The sequence below is a fragment of the Montipora capricornis genome, chromosome 7, assembly GCF_036669925.1.
Source record: "Montipora capricornis isolate CH-2021 chromosome 7, ASM3666992v2, whole genome shotgun sequence".
Taxonomy (NCBI): domain Eukaryota; kingdom Metazoa; phylum Cnidaria; class Anthozoa; order Scleractinia; family Acroporidae; genus Montipora; species Montipora capricornis.
This window is the reverse complement of record NC_090889.1, coordinates 17,345,036-17,367,535: the sequence shown is the minus strand read 5'-3', so window position 1 is coordinate 17,367,535 and position 22,500 is coordinate 17,345,036. Positions and strand designations below refer to the sequence as shown.

The 22,500-nt window shown below is 40.1% G+C and overlaps 2 protein-coding genes, 1 long non-coding RNA gene and 1 pseudogene across 6 annotated transcripts in view; 2 read left to right on the top strand and 2 right to left on the bottom strand.

Annotated features, from left to right (window-relative positions):
• Window positions 1-2,736, top strand: part of LOC138055252 (putative adenosylhomocysteinase 3) — a 33,718-nt gene extending 30,982 nt beyond the window's left edge. For all 3 annotated transcript variants that reach the window (XM_068901229.1, XM_068901231.1, XM_068901228.1), the window contains one exon: window positions 1-2,736. This exon is cut by the window's left edge and continues 108 nt beyond it. The gene's annotated coding sequence lies outside the window, so the exon portion shown is untranslated.
• A 1,389-nt stretch (window positions 2,737-4,125) lies between these two features.
• Window positions 4,126-7,485, bottom strand: LOC138055249 (nuclear respiratory factor 1-like). 2 transcript variants are annotated; one of them, XM_068901226.1, is made up of 2 exons: window positions 7,365-7,485; window positions 4,126-6,943 (listed from the first exon to the last, which is right to left on the bottom strand). In XM_068901226.1, exon 2 carries the CDS (start codon window positions 6,886-6,888, stop codon window positions 5,419-5,421), a length of 1,470 nt encoding a protein of 489 aa, XP_068757327.1. In that variant the 5' UTR covers window positions 6,889-6,943; window positions 7,365-7,485; the 3' UTR covers window positions 4,126-5,418. The 2 variants fall into 2 exon arrangements, with proteins under 2 accessions (XP_068757327.1, XP_068757328.1); XM_068901227.1 differs by having other exon boundaries at window positions 7,289-7,441.
• A 3,221-nt stretch (window positions 7,486-10,706) lies between these two features.
• LOC138055251 (uncharacterized) lies at window positions 10,707-11,434 on the bottom strand. The gene is made up of 2 exons (XR_011133421.1): window positions 11,298-11,434; window positions 10,707-11,169 (listed from the first exon to the last, which is right to left on the bottom strand). It is a non-coding gene; the product is annotated as an uncharacterized lncRNA (long non-coding RNA).
• Window positions 11,435-16,944: 5,510 nt separating this feature from the next.
• On the top strand, window positions 16,945-18,947 carry LOC138057489 (protein fem-1 homolog B pseudogene; annotated as a pseudogene).
• Window positions 18,948-22,500: the final 3,553 nt, after the last annotated feature.

Here is a 22,500-nt window from a genome sequence, read left to right as displayed (position 1 = left end):
TTATTGGCCATCACAAGAATCTCCTTCGCACCATCTTTAGCTAGTGGTGTCATATAATTTTATGACGTATGGTAAAATGATTAGAATTATTAAAATAATGGCTTTTCTTTTAAATGAAGCTTATTGGTGTATAGTTTTCCCGTTTCTATCTTCAACTGCAAGTTGGATAAACTGGTGCAGCAGTACTCCCTGACTTGTTTTCTCATTGCTGTAATAGAATGGTAGAGTCCTGTCTGAGTAGTTCAAGTTAGACTCCACCAAAAAAGTGGAGGCAATATTTGTTTGCACTGTGTCTTTTGTTGTCCTTTACTTACATTGTATCAAAAAAAAGGAGCAACCAGGATCACTTTTGAGACTTTGCAAAAAATCTGGTTAGTCAAATTGAGCACCTTGGGGTGATTTGTGTACATGAACTCTGCAACATGGTGGCCAAGTTCATTGATTTAACAATACCTAGGCTGGTCCTACATAGAGTCATTTTGTCCACACTTTAACCCATTCCGGCCAGGGGTCAACGAGTTAATGAGGGAGAAGATGGCTAAAATTGGTATGGGATCGATTGAGGTTACACAAGTTTGGTTCTGAGGTATACAGCAGTGGTAGAGTTTGTTTTTGTTCTCGATAGTGTAATCTGGCTAATGAAGAAAACCCAGATCCCTCTGTCACTAGCAAAATAATTGCAGACTGCCAAATGGAATGATGTCCCAGTTAAAATGTTTTATTGCATCAACTACATGTATGATAATCTCAGTGTTGCATCCCACATGACTGCAAATCTTTTGTATTGAGAGCAGAGAGGGTGTTGAGTTTTTGAAAAAAAAATTATTTGTTACCATTAGTTGAAATCCAAGGTTACACCATGGTTATGTTTTAAGTTTCATTACTGCAGTTACCAGTCACCGGTGCCCCTCAATGGCTTCTTTTTTCATTTTTTGAAACTAAATTTGGTTGGACGTCAATCACTTGTTTCCATGACAATAGTCCTGCTCATTTGGTGGCAGTTGAATTCGTCATGGAAACATTTGATTGACATCCACCCAAATTTAGTTTCGAAAAATGAAAAAAAAGCCGTTGAGGGGCACCTGTGACTGATAACCACAAGGGTGTCAAACTAAGAAAGAGAACCATCTTAAAAGAATGAATGTTGTAAGGCTTTGGCCACTAATTGTAGTCAGGCAGTTTGCACAAGGATAAAAGAATAATTTACAGGTTGCCATTTTTGCATTCAGTTTATTCAGCAGTTTAGTGCAGAATTGCAGGAGGCCATTTGCAAGGCAGATCTCAAGTCTCATGGTTTTGCCTTGAGACTCACAGTTTTTAGGGCAATCTCATGGTCTTACGATGAGGCACAAAAATCTCATGGTTAACAGATTTAGAGTCCGATGGAATACACTTTCCTTGAATATTATTTTTCATTTCTGCCTCGTAAAATTGATTTTCTGGCACCAATTCTGTAGAGATCCGTAGGTCTAAAGAATATTTGTCGTATTTGATTGACTGGTTGACAAGACACGGACCTCACAACAGAAGACAAATGCCAAATAAAGTTATCTTTACTGGTTTGTCGCATCTAGATATGTTTCGTCCAGTTTGTCAAAATGGAGGAAAACTATGATAAACAGAAACAAAACTTTTTAATGAACTGCCTCCCTGTTTCAAAGGAAATTCCTTTGGACTTGTGAATCTCCTGCTGGAAAATATTGAAACTGGCACATAATAATATAATTATAACCATAATTTTTGAAGGTTTAGCAATAATAATTGACTGTAATGGATAATGGAATACTGTGGAAGGAATAATAATATTTATTATTTAGAACAAGGCACATGCTTGACTTACGAAAAAGCAGCAAGAGATCAATCCTAGTTAATTATTGACAATTTATTTCATTTCTGGTCCTTGGTGACAACAAAAAGTACAAAATCAAATGATAGAAATGATAATGTATTTTACAGTTATTTTTGTCCAATGATTTTTTTTGGTATGAAATTGTTATTACTATAAAGATTTCCTTCTTTAATATTTCCAAGGGAGTTTTCCTTGGGTTTTCAGTGTGGACAAAAGACCATGTTCACTTTTCGGGCAATCTCTTTGTTTCCCTCAAATAGATGTGATCCAGTCTATCTTGCAAATGGTACCTTTTACTTTGCTGTATCCAATCCTACTAAATTCTTGTGGTTTTACGGCTGAAGTCTAAGGAACTTTTTTCCTCGTTAAATTTTTCCTGTAATACTATGTCTAATGTGTTGTTTGGCCATCTTAGCATGAAACGAGTACCGGTGACTTGTTGCTCTAAATAATAATTTTTGTCAACTCCTAATAGCATTATTTGTTTTACGTAGTTGGAGGGGCTCTGTTATGGTAGGTTTAGTGTTTTTTAAATGAAAACTGGGTAAAATGCACACAGACAGCATTCCTGTCAACCCATTGAAATAATCACTCAAAGTTGCCCATGAAAATAATAAGTTAATGCATTGCGAGAACCCAGACTACCCAATAAAAGGAAGACTAGCCCTTTATTCTGGGAGCTGTTTTTTCAATAGCCTGGTGTAATGAACTTGTTTCAGTAACTATTAATATGACCATGTACTGTATTAATCAACACTTTTAAAGTAGCTTTCCAAAATGACAATATTGTGCGGGTAGTGTCCAATGTTTTAATGAAGTTGTAATTTAATAAAAATGGAAACAGCTGCTACCACAAAATGAAATAAAGAAATTTGACTTTTTTTCAATGCTGTCAAGTTTACTTTTCACAACTGGAAGTTGCATGAGCCTCTCAACTGATGTAACAAATTCATATTTGGGCCCTTGAAATCTTCAAATCTTCAGGCTTTAAAGGGTTCCATCATCATGGCTGTCAGTCTTTGTGGTAACATGTACAGAGAGCTTAAGCATGCATGTTTTTGAGATGCAAATGGTCACCGGAAGCGAGCTGTTTTCCCTTCTAACTTGTCTTCACACAACCGAATTTACATTTTAGAGATGATTAGTGTAAAAATCTGGGAAACACCACTGCCCTTGAATGCAAATGTTCTTTTCCAGTTGTTATCCACGTCTCAAAAATGCACGTGCTTAAGCTCCCTAACAACAGGCCAACAGGTGGCAACCATCACTGTGATTGAGTCAAATCGATTCACTTTGTTTCTGTTTTTGACAGTCCAGCTCTTGCTGCAAACACCCTGTAAGTGGCAGCAGTGAAAGGAGAAATCTTTGGTCAAAAGTGTAACAGTCAGGATATTATTATTAATAGTGCAATAAATTTTTGCATGATGTTAAGACTTAGCAAGACACTCAAAGTTTGTAAGCCAAGTCTGTCATGCATGCAGAAAACATTGATGTTAATACCAGCCAAGTAAAGGGTTTGTGCAGAATATGGTGGGACTCAATGTCCGTTAAGTTGAAGTTAACATAAACTTATGCCCATGTCAGCTGCACACGACTGAGTTCAAAAGGGAACAACAATTTTCTTTACACTTTGTTGCTTGACAGTTAAAGAAGTCAGTGGAAGTGGTCATCAAAATTAATGAAGCAACTTAGCAGTAGCAAAGAAGCCTAAAAAATCCAGGCTTGATCAAAAGGATAAGCCTAAAGAATGAGCTGGTCTTGGGGCCAGCAGAAAATTTCCTTGGTACTGGAGCCCACTGCTGTATGCCCAGATATCAATATTACTGTAAACACCATTGTTTCTGTTGGTGTTTTCTTGCTATATGCTTGACCAATTGACTCCTGGGACTTAACCCATTGACGAGTAAATCATCTGGCGTTAGACAGAGTAAAATATGTTGGATGTTGAAGGGTTGACCCTTTAACATCCAAACTGGCCTAAACCAGAGTATTTTACTCGGTCTAACGCCAGATGATTTTACTCGTCAATGGGGAACCCCCAGGAGTCAATGGGTTAAATCACTGTAAAAATCCCTCAGAAAGACTTAACAACAACTTCAATGATGCTTTTGCAACAATCATTTGTAAGAAGTATGATTTTCAGTGTTAACCCTTTCATCCGTGAAGATGGCCCCATTGACAAGTAAAATCATCTGGCGTTAGACAGTAAAATCTACAATTATCACTCTTTAAAGGGAGAGGGTGAACAGGCTTTTCAAAAGAACAGATGACACCACTTTGTCATAGAGCATAATTTAATGTTAAGTTCACCACATCCCAATGGATAACTATGGAAACTCCCCTCCCCACTCCCACAGATTCCGATTAACAATTATTATATAATCCAAAAACAAGGACTTCTCGAAACTGTGGAAGAAGATAATGTTAATATTCTTGGAACCACAATACATACTATAACTGACAATCATAAATCAACAGCTTGCTTTTTAGGTGATTGTTGTAAAACACTAAACCTACATTTCTCATAAAACCTTTAAATATTTAAATAAGTCAATCAAAAATGATTCTTTAAACAAGAAATGTGGCCATATGTCACCACCTTTTGTTTGAAACTTGTGAGTTATTTTAATGACACCTGGATCAATTCATACTCAAGTTCAATTATTCTTCTTGCATGTTCAGTGGTTCCAAATGTGTTGGCATGTTAAGGCCAACTGTGCATGTCTGTACATGTTACAATCACTAATTTTTGGGATGGCAAAAAAAGACATTTCAGCGAGCTCATAGTTTGCCAATCCTTCAAGAAAATGAAATGAAACAGCTGCATGCATGAACATAATATTGTAGCCTGATTGGTTCGTCAAATGACAGTCCAGTTTCACTATTGCAAAAACAAGTTGGAAGTGGTACGCATTAGCTTTTATCATCATTAATTCTGACCACTGGAGGTGTTCGAAAGCTCTTGAGCATTCCCACTTAATTGAAAAGCCATGGTAAAGTGGCATCTAACTTCTTACATTCTGTTCTACCTTATGTTTCTTTAAGTTAAAAATCTCACCAGGAGGGATAAGACTGGACAATGGATCCAGTACGATTCAAGCAGAACATAAAAATAAATGGATGAGGAAGTATGTGCTGTCTATTTTGCCTCCAATAACATTACTTACATAAATCCTGCAAAGCTTATTTCAGAACTAACTGGCTGACAATTGACTGCAATTTAACAGAGAGATGCGAGGAAGGACTAAATTAAATTAGTGGATATCATAAAGCTGTGCACAAGAAAGGGTTAACTTAAATTGTCTGTATTCCATGGGATTCTTCTCAAAGTCTTCTCTGCATGTGGTGGACACTACAGATTCTTCCTTTAGAGGGTAAATGTACAGAACTCACAGAATAAAATATACTTTGAAAATCATTAATTTACATCATTCCAGTGAAATGCAGGATATTATGATTACCATTGATGAGTGAATCTCTAAGGATGATTATCAAAATGCAGACGAACAAATCAATAAGTTGTTTTAGCTGTACTGAAATGACAGTCAAGACAACAGCATCTCATTGGATTAGTTCATAGGATCTTGAGCATTTTCAAGAGTAACTACCTCTACTGCTTGGGTAGCGACTGGAACACCTTCACATGTGTCTACCATGTGGGTGTGGTCATCATGACCACCCACGGCAGAGGTGGTTACAGTTTGAATAATTGAATGTGGTGCCATAGCTACTTGAGGAACAGATGCAGACATGTATTGTGAATGGGTGCTTGCAGGTAGGTGATGTGTTTGAATCTGCATTAATGACGCCGCAGCTTGGACTGGAATAGTCACCATGTTGGAGGTAGTCAAGTTATCCTGGACATTTGCCAATGCTGCGGCGGCAGCAGCTGCATGTTCTGGTAAGACAATTTGACCTCCGTCAGCTAAGGTGGCTTCAGCAAGAGTGGCGACAGCTGCCTGAGCAATGGCTTCAGTATGTGACAAATCGCTTTGATCGATGGTGACAGTATCACCTGCTTGTCCTGGCTGTGTCAGGGTCACTTCCACTTGAGTTGCGGCGGCAACTTCTGCCAATGTTGCTACAGCTTGTGTTGCTTCTGTTTGCGAGGTTGCTGCATCTGATAGCGTACTGACTGCACCTGATGCATCAACTTGAATGAGGGAAACAGTTCCATCGGCATTTGAAATTGTATGGACCATTTGATGAGGCTGTTGCACATATTGGTGTTGGTGGCTCTCTCCCTCCGAGAATGCAGGAAGCAGATCTTCTCGCCCATGGTATTTGTAGCAGTTTTTCACAATCTGCCGCAAGGCATTTGTCCATGAAATCCTTGCTTTCTCATCCTCACTGCGGCAATCACTACGTACATTCTGCCAGGGCAGATCTGACGGCCACCAAGCTGGTCTAGTTGAATCTTTGCCCCATCCTGGCTTTCCGCGGCCAGTGGAATACCTCAACATCATCGGGATAAATGCACGTAGCTGAGCTTGGGTCATTTTGTCTACCGGTGTTGGGATGCCATCTATAACCAATGGGGGTAAGGTGTAGATGTCTGGATTTTCTGGGGGTGGTGGAGGGGCATGTTCGGTTAAGGCATGCTCCAGGTCTTGAAGTACAAGTTGCTTGAGATTTCTGACGACATTTTCAAGAGGTACAGCCCCAAACACCTTGAAAAGGGGATTGGGTTTACCAGGGCAGACACACAACACAACAGCTTGTTGCCCAACTCTCGTTGTATATTCATCAATGGTGGCTCTTAATTTTCGGAGTAGTCGCGTTTGTTGTCGTTTGCGTATCGACGGGTTGGTTTCGAAAGAATGCGGCCGTTTTCTCTTCTTTCCAGTGGCGATAGCAGCCGCGGCTGCTACCCCAACCGGCCCCGCTGCTGCTAGCTGCGCCGTTACTTCATCACTGACAGTGGAATTTAACAGGTCGGAGCCATCGAAGGTTGTTGATTCTGGTGAAGACGGCTCATCGTCCGACATTTGACTCATCGATTGACTCATCGAATGAGACATTTGAATTGTCTGTGACATGCTTTGAGATAGTTGGGATAACCCAACCTGGTGAAGGCTTACTTGCGCCAGATTGCTGGAAATACAAGGAGAAACAAATCGTTAAGAGTACGTAAGCGCAAGTCAGCGACAAAACAATAATCACACCAGCACTTTGATGCCCCTTCATTCAATTTTCAGCCGACGTATGAATATGAAATGTGTTTCCAAACACTCGCCTTCAACTAACATTTTCACTTCTAAAACAGCGAAGAATATCGAGAGAAAAGTCCTTACGAAATATACATCACTGTCGTCGATTTCATTCCCTCGGGAACTTGATCACAGTTAAGTAAGAAGTGTTTTCCTTTCAAAATATTACTTTCTTTTCGTCTTTTAAAATCTTTCATTTGCTAGATTAACATCGGTCTAGCATACTTACACAGACGAACGCCAAACAATGCTCCATTACCGCTCAAACAAGACCAAACCGCTAGCTAAACTACACTCTAAGATACCTGGTTTGACGGTAGGATCAAAATAACTCGGGGAAGGTTCTGAATCTGCGCAAAGAAGCTGCTCGTCCGACTTGCGCGGAAAGGAGAACGCGATGGCGGCTGCTCAATAGAACAAACGGGCGAGATGCTGCCACGCATGTGCTAAGTAGCTATGGGGTGGTCCACTCGTCATGACATCGCAGGACTAGCGTCGATATAACGCATGTCGTAATTGGCTGCTCCTTTTTAACAGCTTTTGTAATTGGCTTCTAATCTTGTCACCACCTGGCTGCCCTCATTTTCATTTCTTAGCTCACTGAACTTTGAAAGGACTGAAATAATCGTACTACGTTAACACGCTCCATTGGTCACATCAAAAACATTCTTTTGATTTGCCATGCCATTATTTTGTGAGTAGTGTTGGTGACACCTGTTCTTAACCTAATGTTTTGAAATTTCTTTCATGAAAGTGACATATACCAGTTTATTTCAGGTGAAACTAATGTGTGATCCATTTACAAGAATGCAACTGTTTTTATCCAAAACATTGGCCACTGTTTGTGAAGCACATCTTTGTACTGAGTGACTTCCCACTGTCTGTTTAATTTCCTTTTTTATATATCCTGTTTACCATTCTCATTTATTTTTTATTGTTGCATTCTAAGAGAAATGACTCATTACATAATCATATTTAGCCCTAAGGGAAAGGAGTCATTGACCAGATAGACTCATCCCTCCCTCCCAAAAAACACAACCCCACCCCCCTTCAAAAATTACCACCTATCCACATGCATAAGATGGATTACTCATATTATTGTTATTTCTTGGTCTTATGAAAACTTCAAAGTTAACCAGATACAAAATTGTTGAAAGAGGCTTATTCACAAGGGCTTAATCAAAGAACTGATCAAACTATGACACACATTGAGGAATGAAATATATAACTTCTAGACTTTTAAACACTTTTTATGGAGGGCAAAACTACATGTTTCAGGTTACAGGTTATAGTTGCAGGTCACTGTTTCACCAAAGCTGAAACAACCCAAAACTTTACTAATGCTAACATTAGGCCTATAAAACAATGTTAGCCTAAGGTTAGCATTTTTGTAAAGGTTTGGGATGTTTCAGTTATCAGGGTTCGTGCTGGATTTTGTCTGTAAAATTCCAGGAGTATGCAAGGAGTTTTCAAGAAGTCTTATAAGAAGATATCTATGCCATACATAGTGCTTCGGTGTTTTCTTTGCTGAAAAAGCCTACCTTGATATTCCTTACCACATGCTGCAGGTTAAGTGCACGCATGGGCATAATTTTAATTTTTGGTTTAATATTAATTTAAAACCATGTTTCCCTGGTATTCAATTTTGGGCTCAAATTTTGAAATGTCTCTTTAACTTGGCTTGGCTTAACAATTTTCACCCAAGCAAAAATTCAAGGAGTTTTCAATCAGCTTTCCACAAAATCCTTTTTCTCAAGGGCTTTTCAAGTGCCCTTGAAGTCCAAAATTAAATTTCAGGGCTTTTCAAGGACTTCAAGGAGTAGCACGAACCCTGGTTATAGTAACACAATGACCTGCAACCCTAACCTGGACTTTTGATCCTCCGATTTTTTATTCAAATATACTATCACTTTTCTTTTACACAAGATGCAATAGTTTGCACACAAACTCACAAATATAGCAAGTTTCGACTATGTCTCCTTAGTAAGAGATTCACACAGTGGTCTATACGGCAATTTGGTTAAAATAAAAATACATATATAATACTGTCTCTGAACTCAATTCACAGGTCACAAACTTCTGCCCCTGAAGGGGGGGGGCACTCCCTTATATGGGCTATATAAGTATGTGCGGCCCTAAAGGGTATAATTTTTTAGCCGTTTTGATCTGAAATAGGGTATTGATTTTGGCCATTTTGGTCTGAAATTGGGTATGGTTTGTTTACTCAAGTCTTGAATTGGGCATGTTTTTTTAGAAGAAGTTCCTTCTTACTCATTAGGCAATAAGACTATCAACAAAGCCTTTCTCAAATTATTACGCCAACCGTGTAACAGCTGAAATAGCTCTGAAGTAGGGTACTGTATTAAATTTTTGGTCAGGACTGAAATAGGGTAGGAAAATCACAGACTGGTCTAGGGTTTCAGGAAATGAGCCGCACACACCCACCAATTTTTCTGGGAGTACCCCCCCCCCCCCCTTCCGGCTACTGCCCTTGCTGCCCTCTCTACTGACCACCAGTGCTTTGGTTAAAAAATACAAAATAATTGAGAAAAGTAGCAAGCAGAGGTGAAGAGGTCTGACTCAAGATGTACAATTTGAAATACTGGTAATAACAACAATAATTAAAGTTGATTCTTAATTAACAATAATTTATTATAAATAGTACTATATCCTCACTGCATACTCATTACCTCATCGCATAAGTTTAAGTTATGGGAAGAGTCCGTGACTGATGAGGCAGTAGGCATGCAATGAGGATATGGGCAGATAGGAGCTTGGTCAACCGCCCCCAGCCCCCAGGGGAGGTCGGCGGGTCACAAAAGACGACTGTCTTTGTGGAGTACAGGACGAAAAGACCACGTTAAAGCGGAGAGACCAAATTTAAACTCCAAATGGCACAAAGCATTACTGGCGCTATAGCACGGGTGAAAACGGGGGAATGCGACGGAATAACAGCATGTTTTGCAATGAGCTAATTAATTATGCAGTGAGAATAGTAACTTGATTGAAGTCTTGGGTTATATGGCTGAGATCGTTAATGAAAAAAACAGCCAGTGAAGAAAAATGTGAGCAAGAAGAGTAACATAAATGATGGCAATTTCATGGAATGGGGAAGAATAGTTGGGCAGAGGGTAATAATCATCATCGTTTTTGTTGTTGCCGTCAAAATGTTATTTTTATCAAAATTATCGTCATCATCTATTCACACGGTCAGTAGAAAAATCACCTTTTGTAAATTGTTGATCAGGCTCCAGTTGTTCAAAGGGTGGCTAGGACTATCCTCTGGATAAATCACTATCCACTGGATAAGTCAATTGGTTTTTCTGGCCTCAGTTGTTCAAAGGGTGGATAATGCTACCCACCGGAGAAATCACTATCCAGCAGATAAACACTAGCAAAATCAATTGAGTTATCCAGTAGACAGTGACTTATCCAGTGGATAGCGCTTCTATCCACCCTTCGAACAACTGAGGCCTGATGTAGTGCTTTATCCGGTGGGTAGCGTTAGCTGGCGTTATCCACCTTTCGTTGAACAACCGAGGCCAGAAGTTTTTGATGAGGGCAGCACACTGAGGCAGTGTGCTTTGCTTCACGTCCTTTTGAGTTCGACACATATCTATACAAACAGCCACTTATCTATTGCAAAATCATTCCTCCATCGTGTTTAATGAATCCCTGTGAGAATAGCGTACAGTTGATCGGTTGATCTCGTCCACTTCTTTGCATACTTATAATTGGCAACGCACTCCAGCTGGAATGGTCACGAATGCACATTTGCATGGTGTCAGACATTGGACACCTTGATTCCACAAAGTATCATTTCTTCTTTTTTCCTTTTCCCTTTTTCTTTTTCTTTCCCTTCGCACCAGATTCCCATCCAAAGCCTCTAAACTGCAAAAACTGCGAAGCGTTATGAGCGATATAATAACCATTTGACATTGCCTCGGGACTCAGCAAATCGACATCTCTCTTTGTTTTTGTGGGTGACGGTGAGCGCGATTTCTTCCCACTTTTCTTGCCTCCTTTTCTGGAAGGACTTCGACTGCTTCCCCGGCTTCTACTTCTGCTGCTCTGTGATTTTCTAACTTTACCAGATTTGTATCCTCCCGGCTTAAAAATCAAATGTGCGATTTGTTAGAAACAAGGTTGATATTAGTAAACAAAGCAACAGGGCTCCATTGTTCGGCACTCAACAACGGCCTTTACGTTCGTACAAGGTGACTCCTTTCTTAACTTACCATGATCAATTGTGGAAGCAAATACAAATCCTTCAAATCCCCAATCCCATGAAGCAGTTTACCTCAGCTTAATTTGGCGGCATGACTTGGATTGCTTTGCTTGCTGTTCGTTTCAAAGGCATGCAAATAAAGAGCACGTCATTCTTCCACTCAATGTTGCCATACCAACCAAATTTACACTCGCGTGGCAAGTCGCGTGGATATGACCTTTAACGAAAATGAATTTCCGTCGGTTTTCCATAATTTTACCCTCAGATAATATAATTCCTCTGGTTAAGCGTCTCAGGAGAGGAATCACTCAGCCACGGAAAGCTGGAGAGCTTACTTGACCTTACTAGCTTCTTACATTGACTCCTTGGGACTGAACCAAAAAAAGATACTCCGTGGGTTAGCAAACGTTCTTTTCGAGCTTGGAAAAATATTCCTCCGCTTTCCAAGTGAACTACTTTTTCCAAAATATCTGAAACCTCCACTGAAACGACACAATTGGAATGTGTCGTTTCCAGATCCGGAAAATTTAGCAGGTCCCGGCCCTAAAAGTTTGCGTCGTTTGCCGGATTCAAATATTCCCTTTTCAGGCTTCTTTTCAGAATATTTGAATGCGAAACACTATGTCCGGCTGAAAAAAAATCAGATTCCAACATGCAAGAGCCACTGCATCAAAGACCCGCGGGGGTATTTTAAAGGGGGTAGGTAACTGCGACGAAAACGTCACTTCAAAAAACCAAACATCATAGCGACTTCTGAAATTCCCGAGTCGTCACTCTTCCCTAAATAAAGGAAGAGTGACGACTCGGGAATTTGAGAAGTCGCTTAAATCGCATTCAATCAGGCAAAAAAACATACAAAAAGCAAGAAATTCACCATGACAATAAAGTACGGCTTTTTTATTGAGAACTTTTGCGGGTAAATATCTTTTTCAGTCTGTTATCGAGATTCCCATACAAATCCTTATAATTGTTTACCTTCCGACTCTGGGCCGCCTGTGGGAAGATCGGGCCCGAAATCTGCTGCGTTTAAACGTTTTCACTATCTCTGTTTTTTCTCCGTTTTATCGTTAGTCTTTTCTCTTTTTGTTTTTGAAAAGATATCCAACAAAGGAGGGTGAAATGTAAGACAAAATTGTTTCTAAAATTTGGTTTTATCAACGGAGTGTGATAATGTAAATTAGTCTTTTGTCGTTTTGTTTTTTCAATTTTTTCTGAGGCGTAAGCGACATTTCGCTGAAAAGAAATCCAGCAAAGGAGGGTGAAACGCAAGACATTTTTTACACCACAGGCAGCCCAAGCTCGGTATACGATTTACAGCCTTTATATGGGAAAATTAACTTTGAGTTTATAAATGCTAAAATAAGCTGTAAATGCTATGCTATGTTTATACGCCCTACTCCATAAAAATGTTTGGCCTCACTTTTAGATAGACGATTTCCTTGAGTGCCCTGCTTAGTCTCATACCAAATTACTCGAATTTGTAAGCAGAGCAACGTGTAAAGGCTGTAGATCGGCAAATGCAGAGGCGGATCTAGGAATATTTTAATGGAGTGAATTGAAAAAATCGAAGTATATACTCTGGCCAAAGTCCAGATAGTTAGATAGTTTAGGCTGCCATTTTGACTATGTGTTTATGTTTACATTAATAAAAATGTTGTCGTCAGGTAAACAGTATCTATTACAGCAAAAATTAAAATACAATAAAACGGAGATAAATAGAAAAAAAGGGAGCCAAAATGGGGGATTGCGGGGGGGGGGGGGGGGAGGGGGGTGTCTAGCCACCTTATTCACCGCCTCTGCGCTGAGTGATAGTAAGAGACAGCAAATGTATGTTAGGGGGTGCCCTGTCTCGGTGGAACAAATGAATTAGCGAAACCAAGTACAAGCGACTGAGAACAAACAATCTTGTGGGATGAGAAGGCTGATGGACGCCACCCTCCTTTTCCGTTGCTACCGTCTCGCACCCTTTCGGCGTACTTCAGCTAAAGAAAAAATACAAAACCCATTTGAAGTATTATAAGGGAGTCTTTGCTGGTCGACATCATTGTTTACATTTTGAAACAAATGCACGTATTTTGAAGCGCGGGTTTTGGACGAAAGAGAAAAGCGATCCTTGCACTCATATGAACAATTTAAGGTGGCTTGACCAGTTTCACCACTTTCAAGAGACCTTCTTGTTAGAGGAGTTATCACTACTTTTATGTATCACGTAACCACAATGTTATGGTACCATATAAATCCAATCTCGACTCCAGAGCTCTTCTCTTGACTGAGGGAGAGAAGAGCTCTGGGGAACCCTGAAACAAAGTGTCTTCTCATTGGTTTTCGTGAAGAACAATGAAAAGCGTCTCTAGTTGGTGCATTCATGTTTGCACGAGGAGTGAGTAGGCGCCGTAAGGCTTTTGGCTTGAAGAACCCTACAGCGCATTTTCTTCTACATAGAGTTTCCCAGAGCCTTGGGTCGATCCGAGGCTCTGGTGACGAGAATGCATTTAAATCCTGCCTGAAGTGAATGCAATGACTTACTTGAAATTAAATGAGATAGATTATGGAGTGTTCACGGGCTCCTTGTGTCTTTATTGACCTGATAGTTTAGATAGTCAAGTAAAGCTATGCGTGATCCTTATGCACGCAATTTTAGCAATTTCGTAGAGAATGAAAAATTCAGGATTTCAACGGGGTTTGAACCCGTGACTTCGCGATACCGGTGCAACGCTCTAACCAACTGAGCTATGAAGGCACTAACGTTGTGAGCTAGTCATTTGCGGGTTCTCAGTTTCCCGTGAGGAATGAATCAATGAACGAAATGATATCTGAAATGAGTCATATACTGAACTGCGAGTATGAAATCAAGTAAAGCTATGATCCTCGCAGTTATGGACGTAATTTTAGCAATTGCGGAGAAACACGCCACAGAAGTAAGCTTAGTTCTCAGTATTTGTGTTGGTTCTTTTCTGTTCATTCGCTAACTGATTTCATCGTACTCGTATATCTTAACAATTATTATGTAATTGTGTTCATTTCAGATCGAATTGAGTATCATTGTAAATAAAGCATTGATTACACGGTTCACGGTTCCCACGTAAAGTCGGAGTCCGTCGATACTCCAGTGGTGCAGTTTCTTTTTCAGAGTTTACATGCAATGGGCGACTGAAGGGATGTTTACATGAAAAATCTCATACTGGCACGAGTTTCATGACTGTATTCTTGGTTTGCATCACAGCCATGTTGGATTACACAAACAATACAGCCCTCAATTCCACCTTTTGTTCGTCATCCAGCATTTGTACATTTCATCATTGTTATTTGTGTCTGTAGAGATTGGTTGCACACCTATAAACGGTTTTTGGTTTTTCACGTGATCCTGCTACGACTACTCACTCTGGTAAGATTCGTCCCTGCGCTCTCCTGTCGCTCATAACAGTACAATTCTTATCACTTCCTATTACTCTCTCTCAGTTAATTTAGCTATATCATTCATTTCTATTTCTCTTCGGCCCATAATGTAAACTACTGGGTTTACCAGTAATTGTGAAGCCAATGATATGATATGATGATATGATATTTTATTATTTATGCACGGTAAAATCATCAGCTAAGATTACAAACAAGGCTAAAATCTAAATTACAAAAGGTAAAATTTTAAAATGATTACAATAAAATACAAACTAGTTAAAATATAAAATATTTAAAAATATTTAAAGTTCAAGCTATAAACTAAAAGCTGTTTTCCGTGAATGCCGTGCGTTGGACTTAAAGAATGTCATTAATCTTGCGTTTAAATACCCCCAGAGACTCTGTGTTCCTTATATCGCATGGTAGACTGTTCCATAATGTGGCGCCATTGTAGCTAAAGCTTTTTCGGTAATAATCAGTGCGCGGTAATGGAACATTGAGGTTATTTTCAGAGTCCCTGAGGACATAAAGCAGAGTCAAGCCACGTAAACTTTGAATACAGATACTCCGGAGCTAGCCCGTGCAGACATCTGAACACCATAGTGGCTTTATGAATTTCCTGCTGGCGTGCAAGATTTTTCCACCCTAAAAACTCGAGTAGCTCAGTTGCATCAGCATCATAGTTCGAGAATGTCAACACACGGGCTGCTCTATTCTGCAAGTTCTGCAGTTTGTCTCGTAGCGTTTTCCCACAGTTACCCCAAACAATGTCACAGTAATCAAAGTGAGGTTTTACTAAAGCTTGGTAAATGAGATGTAAGGTTGATGCTGGAATCAGGTGCCTAATTCGCTTTAGGGCCCCGATACCAGAGGCGATCTTTTTAGTTAATTTTTCGATGTGACTATGCCAATCGAGTTTATCGTCTATTATCACACCAAGCGATTTTGTAGCTGTAACCTGGCTCACTTGAGTATTGGTCATTCTAATTGTTGGTGAAGCTGTGAGAGTATTCAGTCTCTGCCTTGACCCTATTAGCATGAATTCGGTTTTGGTCATGTTCAATGTGAGTTTGTTCGCTTGTAGCCAGTTGAAAACGTTTGCTAGGTCTTCATTTAGACAAAACTGAACATTCTCAAGATTGCTGCCCGCGTATGTAAGGTGCGTGTCGTCAGCGTACATTCTCGGTTTACAATTTGATAAGCAATTTGGAAGATCGTTGATATATAATAAGAACAATAATGGACCGAGGATGGTCCCTTGAGGGACGCCGCATGTCAATGTGCAGCTATTGGATAGCGACCCGTTCACAGAGCATTTTTGTGTGCGGTTTTCTAAGTATGACTGAAACCATTTGAAAGATTTGCCATGTATACCATAATAGTTTAGTTTCGATAGAAGGATCTGATGATCAACAGTGTCAAAAGCTTTTTTCAAATCTAGAAAAAATGACTCCATTGATTTTCCCGTTATCAATATTATATGCCCAAGAATCTGTCGCTTCCAACAAAGCTGTTACAGTTGAATGATTAGCACGAAACCCTGATTGATTTTGACATAGAATATCGTGCGCTTCCAAATAGGCATAAAGCTGTTCATAAACTATCTTTTCAAACACCTTTGCCACTATTGGAATCACCGATATTGGGCGGTAATTGTTACGTTACGTTACGGAACAATCAAGTCGTCACGTTACGTTACGTAATTGGTAGTTACGTTACGTTACTTAATTAACATTAATGATGTATTTCGTCCTCCCGTGGTCCCCGCCGCGGAGCATTCGTTAGCTTAGAGTATTCCCACCCAAGGGAATTTGTAATCCCAGAAAAAAGTAATCCAATACAGTGTTAGCCCGGGGGTGGGGGTGGTGCATGGGCGCAGCTGGAACTCACTGATACATTAGCCAGTGTTCAAAAGCCTCTTTCTACCCGTCAACGCATGCTCCGAACGGAGTCACGCAACCTACTGCGTGACAATATCAGTTCTCCTGAAAGAACAAAGAAAGAAAACAAAACTTTAAAGAAAACCGAGCCTACTGACAAATAAGCAGTCAGACATTTGAAGATATGATGATTTGGTGACTGAATTGATTTATATTTGCAATTTAAATTTGGTTTAATTAATTGCAGAATTCTCAAACGGTCATGACTTTAAATCAGCTGAATTAGTTAATTTCAAGAGGTATTCGAGCAATGGCTGACGTAATCATTCCAGTAAATCATGCCGGAAGTATAGTTTAAATTTCCGGCTTACAACGCTTTGGCTTGCAGTGCTATAAAATGGATGACAACATAAGAAATGTGGATACACTCTACAAAGCTGCTCGAGACAATGTGGTTGACGTACTTTGCGATGCTCTGAAACAGATGAGCGTTAGCGAGAGAAGCATAGCGTTGGAAGCGAAAACGGAAGATGACAATCAAGTCGTGACTCCGCTGATCATTGCTGCACGCAATGGAAACCTGGATTCTGTGAAGAAGCTTCTGAGCTACCGAGCAGACATCGAAGCTCGGGGAACTTTGAAATTTGAAGACAAGGATAATCCAAATCCGATTGAGGGTTGTACACCTCTGTGGGCGGCTGCTGCAGCTGGACATCTTGATGTTGTGACATTTTTGATCGAACGAAATGCTGAAATCGACTGCCGAACTTCGACGAAATCTACTCCTTTGAGAGCAGCCGCTTACAAGGGGTGGTTTGACATTGTGACATATTTGGTCGAGAAAGGCGCTGATGTTAATGCGACGAATGAATTTGAGAGTACCCCTCTTATGGTAACATGCTATAAAGGGTACATGAGTGTTGCTACCTATCTCATCGAACACGGTGCAAATGTAAATCTACAAGACAAGAAGGGTGACACGGCTCTCCACTATGCTGCAAAGACTGGGCACCTTGAGATCGTCAATAAGCTACTTGCTTTCGGAGCAGTACAGATGCCAAACTTTAATCGATTAACACCACTTCTTTCAGCTAGTAATAATAGCAAAGCTGAATTGGTTGAGTATTTTTGCAGTAGAGCGGAATGCAAAACAGAACAGAGAATTGATGCCCTTGAGCTTCTAGGTGCCACTATGGCAAATAAAAAGCCCCAGAAAGCATATTTTTACATGAAACGTGGCATGGAAGAGAGATTTAAAGACCCATCCTGTCCCTTCCTCAAAAAGAAAATGGAAACTCTTGGTGCTTACCAGAATAGAAAGGAGAGTAACACTCCTGACGAACTCTCCTTATTGGAGGATGATAATCATGCTATACGCATGGAGGGCCTTTTAATCAGAGAAAGAATCCTTGGGAATGACAATGAAGAAATTATCTCTCCAATCAGATACTGTGGAGCCATTTACGCTGACTGTGGCAGCTATGATCTTTGCATTGGTTTGAGGCGACATGCCATTCAAATAGCCAAACGCTGCAATGGGCTGATCACAGAAGCTGTAGATCATCTTGTTGATGTATTTGCGGAGATGCTGGTCAAAAACGTGGTCTTAAGGTCAGCGTTTCTAAAAGAAGTGTTTGACAATCTGTGTTTTGAATATAAGAGATTGCAGGAACAGGAACTGCAATCCAGAAAGCTGCAAAAGGGATCTAAGGTTGACGAATTAGAAAAACTGCTTTATTATGCATTGAAACTTCTAATGCTGTATACCAAAGTGCAAGGACCGGAACAAGACAAAGCAGATATTCTTAAGTCAGTTAAAAAATTCCTGCTCTTAAACCCTCGAAGCCGTGAGGGAAACACTCTTCTCCACTTGGCTTCATGGTGTAAAACTCCAACAAAAATGGATTTTCCAGCTGGAATTGAACGTGTGTTGAAGACTCCATGCGTCAAGACGGTAAGACTGCTTCTAAACGCTGGGTGTAGTGTCAACGTTGTCAATAGAGAGGGGGACAGTGCTCTTCATTTAGCTGTGGCTTTTAAACCTAGTGCCAGCGATGTGCAGCTCTTAAGAGATGTATTAGAGGCACTGTTAGATGGAGGAGCCCATAAGGATTTAGTAAACAAGGACAGGAAAAGACCCATAGACATTGCCGAAACCGATGAATCGCGAAGAATTCTTTCGACAAGGAAAAGACTGTATTTAAAATGTATTGCTGCAAGAGCTGTGCAAAAATTTGGTCTATCTTATGTTGGTGTAGTTCCTGAGACTGTCGAAAAATTCATCAGTTTGCACTGAACTTGTTAAAGCTTAGAGATGCTTCATACCGCAGTTTCTAGTGCCTTACAATTACTTTCATACATTTATCATTGATAACAATACCAAATTATAAAACTTAGTCATATTGACAAACATACTTGAAAAGGTTTATAAGAGCTTAGTACAGCCTTACTTGGAATATTGGACCCCTTTGTGGGACACCTGCGGCAAATTCCTAAAAGATAAGCTCCAAAGATTTCAGTTTCGTGCTGCTAGAGTTCTAAATGGTGCCAGTTATGACATTCATGCTACTGATATAATTGAAACCCTCTCATTGGGATACACTGCATAAGTAATCTGGTGTATGTTCCATCAAGGCGTTTTTCCAGCTCTTCGTTTATTGTCCACGTTTAGGCTCCATATAGACATTATTCATTAATGGCAACTGTTTTATTATTCTTTTGCTAATGTGCAAATTAGCCTACCAAGCCTCATTTTAGAGCAAGAATTCTCTTCAATTCACTAGTACTGTATGGTATCGAGACTTGGTTGGCTAATTTACACTTGGACAAAAGAATTATAAATTGACCGTCATTTAAAAATAAGGTCAATAGCAGAATGCTTTCAACACAGGCCCTAAAGAATTTGATCTTAGTGGATTTTGCGATGTCTGATTTCCATATGTAATTCAGTTTGTTGCAAGCGGCCCATGCTTGACCCTTACGTGAGCTAAAATCTTCCTTACCATTAGCAACGAATGACCCGTTCGAGGTATTCAAAGCCATTAACCTCCTTTATGGCAGAACCATCTCGTGAAAGAATTGATTGGTGGCCAAGGTCTTGGTTAATAGGCATGCATTCTGTCTTTTTTGCGTTGAGTATAAGACCAACTTTCGCTGCTGCATTCTCTAGTGAAACAAGAAGCTCCTGGAAGGACGTTTAATATCTGCTCAGCAACAAGTGCAAGATCGTCAGCATAGTCTAAGTCCTATTAGATGTTTGTAGCTCAGTCGACCACAGCGACGGACTATATGAAGACCGCAGTGGTTGATATTGTCGACTGACTAAGGACATAGTCCACGACGATGACAAAGAGAAATGGTGCTAGCGTGTCGCCTTGTAATATGCTTGCTGTTGTAGGAAACGCCCCTGTACTGAGACCATCGGGAGTCTGTACAAAACACGATCGGTTATCGTACATTTATACTGCGATAGCATTAATTATCTCCCCTGGCACTCCGTAGTTAGAAAGCATATGTAACGTCGCGTTCCTGTCCACACTGTCGAATGCTTTACACAAGTCGACAAACACAATGGATGCTTTCTTTTCCGAGACCTTCAGTTCTTCAATTATACGTCTTGGAGAGAGGATCTGTGGTAGCGTAGATCGTCCTTTGCGAAAACCGTATTGGTTTCTTCCGATGAGTGGCTTAAGAATAAGGGAGTTGTAAATCTTTGATTCAATCGGAGACAAGGTGATACTGATTCCTCTGTAATTTTCCGGCAGTCACAGGTTGCCTTTCTTACGAATAGGTTGAATATAGGATTCTGAGAATGTCGATGGTTTGTTTCTGGTGAATGTCTCGTTGCAGAATTCAAGAAGCTGGTATTGAAAATGATGATTCTTTTATATTAAAGCGGGAGTATAATCAAGGCCTGGTGTTTTGGAGTTACCGACCCTTCTCTGGCAGAGTCGCCTTTACGCATGTCCAAGCTTACCCTAAAGAAAGAATAATATATAAAACGCCAAGACACTTCTGATATGTGCGGTATATAAATCCTAAACCATTCCAGAGCTTCAAGTTTGTTAAGTACTAAATTTGGCCACAGTATTCGGTAACATGCATGTCTCCAGGAGACTTTCCCCACGGGTCTTGAGTTGGATTATTGATTTGAATATGATTCAATGAAGATTAAAAAATTCTTCATTTTCGTCCACCATGTTTCCTTCTGTACTGAGGAAATTGAAACAAAACGATAATCCCCGTTGAAGTCCTGAATTTTTCAGGCTTCATTACGCAATTGCAAAAATTGCGTCCACAACTGCGAGGATCATAGCTTCAGGGCCGTAGCCAGACTTCAGAACAAGAGGAGGCAAGTTTCGAGCGCCGAAGGCGCGAGCCGCTAGAGGGGTCTTGGGGCATACCCTCCAGATAATTTGAAATCTAGTGGCTCAGTAATGCTTATTTAAGCATTTTCCGTGGCATTATTTCTTCAGAAAAGTCAGTCTTGGGCGAGTCTGGATTTTATACTGTAGATAATTAGGAGAAGTTAGTCCTTAGATGATATACATGTTCACTTATCGATAATCTGTTTCGATACACTCTTGCTTATGTTCTTCAACTCTGAGACAGCCATGTCATAATATTGCCATCTCTAATACTTAAACAGTGTCACCTTTTATTCTTGAAAGACAAAGAAGTCACTAACTTTCACGATTAAGAGTAGTAAACTTCTCCTTTAATAGTTAGGAGGGTGAAACCTTTTTGCCGTCGTTTAATCTTTACTGAAAGCTAAGGCATACCATCTCTTTAAAACAGAACTGCTGTTAATTTCCGTTGGTTTGTGAATGTGCGCTAAAACAAGCCCGTTCAGCCTCGCTTTAGCCATGCTTGTTTGAGATCAGGATTTAAAAGCTTTCCCAGTTAGCTGAAGGAACGCTCGCGCATGAACAGGAGCCAACTGGAAGGGTCAACAGAAGCTGAAAAATGTTCGATATGTTTGGATAGAATTCTTCATTGCAATGGCTCACTGCTTGTTGCGAGCTTTGGATTTGCTTAGCATCGGAGTGTCTGTTCTTCATCTTCCAACGCATTAGCTGTTGGAAAAAAATTATTCCATTTACATAGATAAACGAATCCCTATTCTAGAATTGCTCACTCAAAGACATACATTAAGGAGTCAGTTTCCTTACCTCTCGTGCAAATTCGGCGTTGTTAGGGAATTCGTCTCAAAGACTTTGTTCTATTTTTGCTACAACAGTTTCATCAAACAAGTGCAACTTTGTAACCTTAAATCTTAAAAAAAAAAAACCGCTACTCACAGCTCACATGAAAGGCCACGTTCGATATATCAATATTCAAGCATGGGTCCGAGGCTTTCAGGTCAAAATTGCAAAATTTTCAAGTATCTTTTGTCTCTCAATTTCCAAGGAGACAAACAACACCAAATATAGAAGAGTGACCTGAAAGCCTAGGAGCCATGTTATAATAATATTGATACATATTGATAGATATTGTATATCGAACGTCGACTATTAACCTCATTAAAATGCTTCTCCTCTCAATTCATCCACCTTATTTTAGCTGGTTTTATCTTAACCAATCCAATTTTTTCCAGGGATTATTTTCTCAATTAAACGTTTCTTCAAAACAAGGGCAAAATCAAGACGAGGCAATTGCCTCGTCTTGCCTCATGCTAGCTACGGCCCTGCAGCTTCACTTGATTTCATATCCGCAGTTCATATATGAGCCACTTCATATCATATCATTTCATCGTTGATTCATTCCTCACGGGAACATTAGAACCTACAAATGACCAGGTCCTAACGTCAGTGGCTTCATAGCTCAGTTGGTTAGACCGCCGCACCGGTATCGCGAGGTCACGGTTTCAAACCCTGTTGAAGTCCTGAATTTTTCAGGCTTCTTTACGCAATTGCAAAAATTGCGTTCACAACTGTG

Excerpts from the sequence above, each read along its gene's own strand:
- LOC138055249 (XM_068901226.1), bottom strand. The coding sequence starts at position 6,888 with ATGTCACAGACAATTCAAATGTCTCATTCGATGAGTCAATCGATGAGT.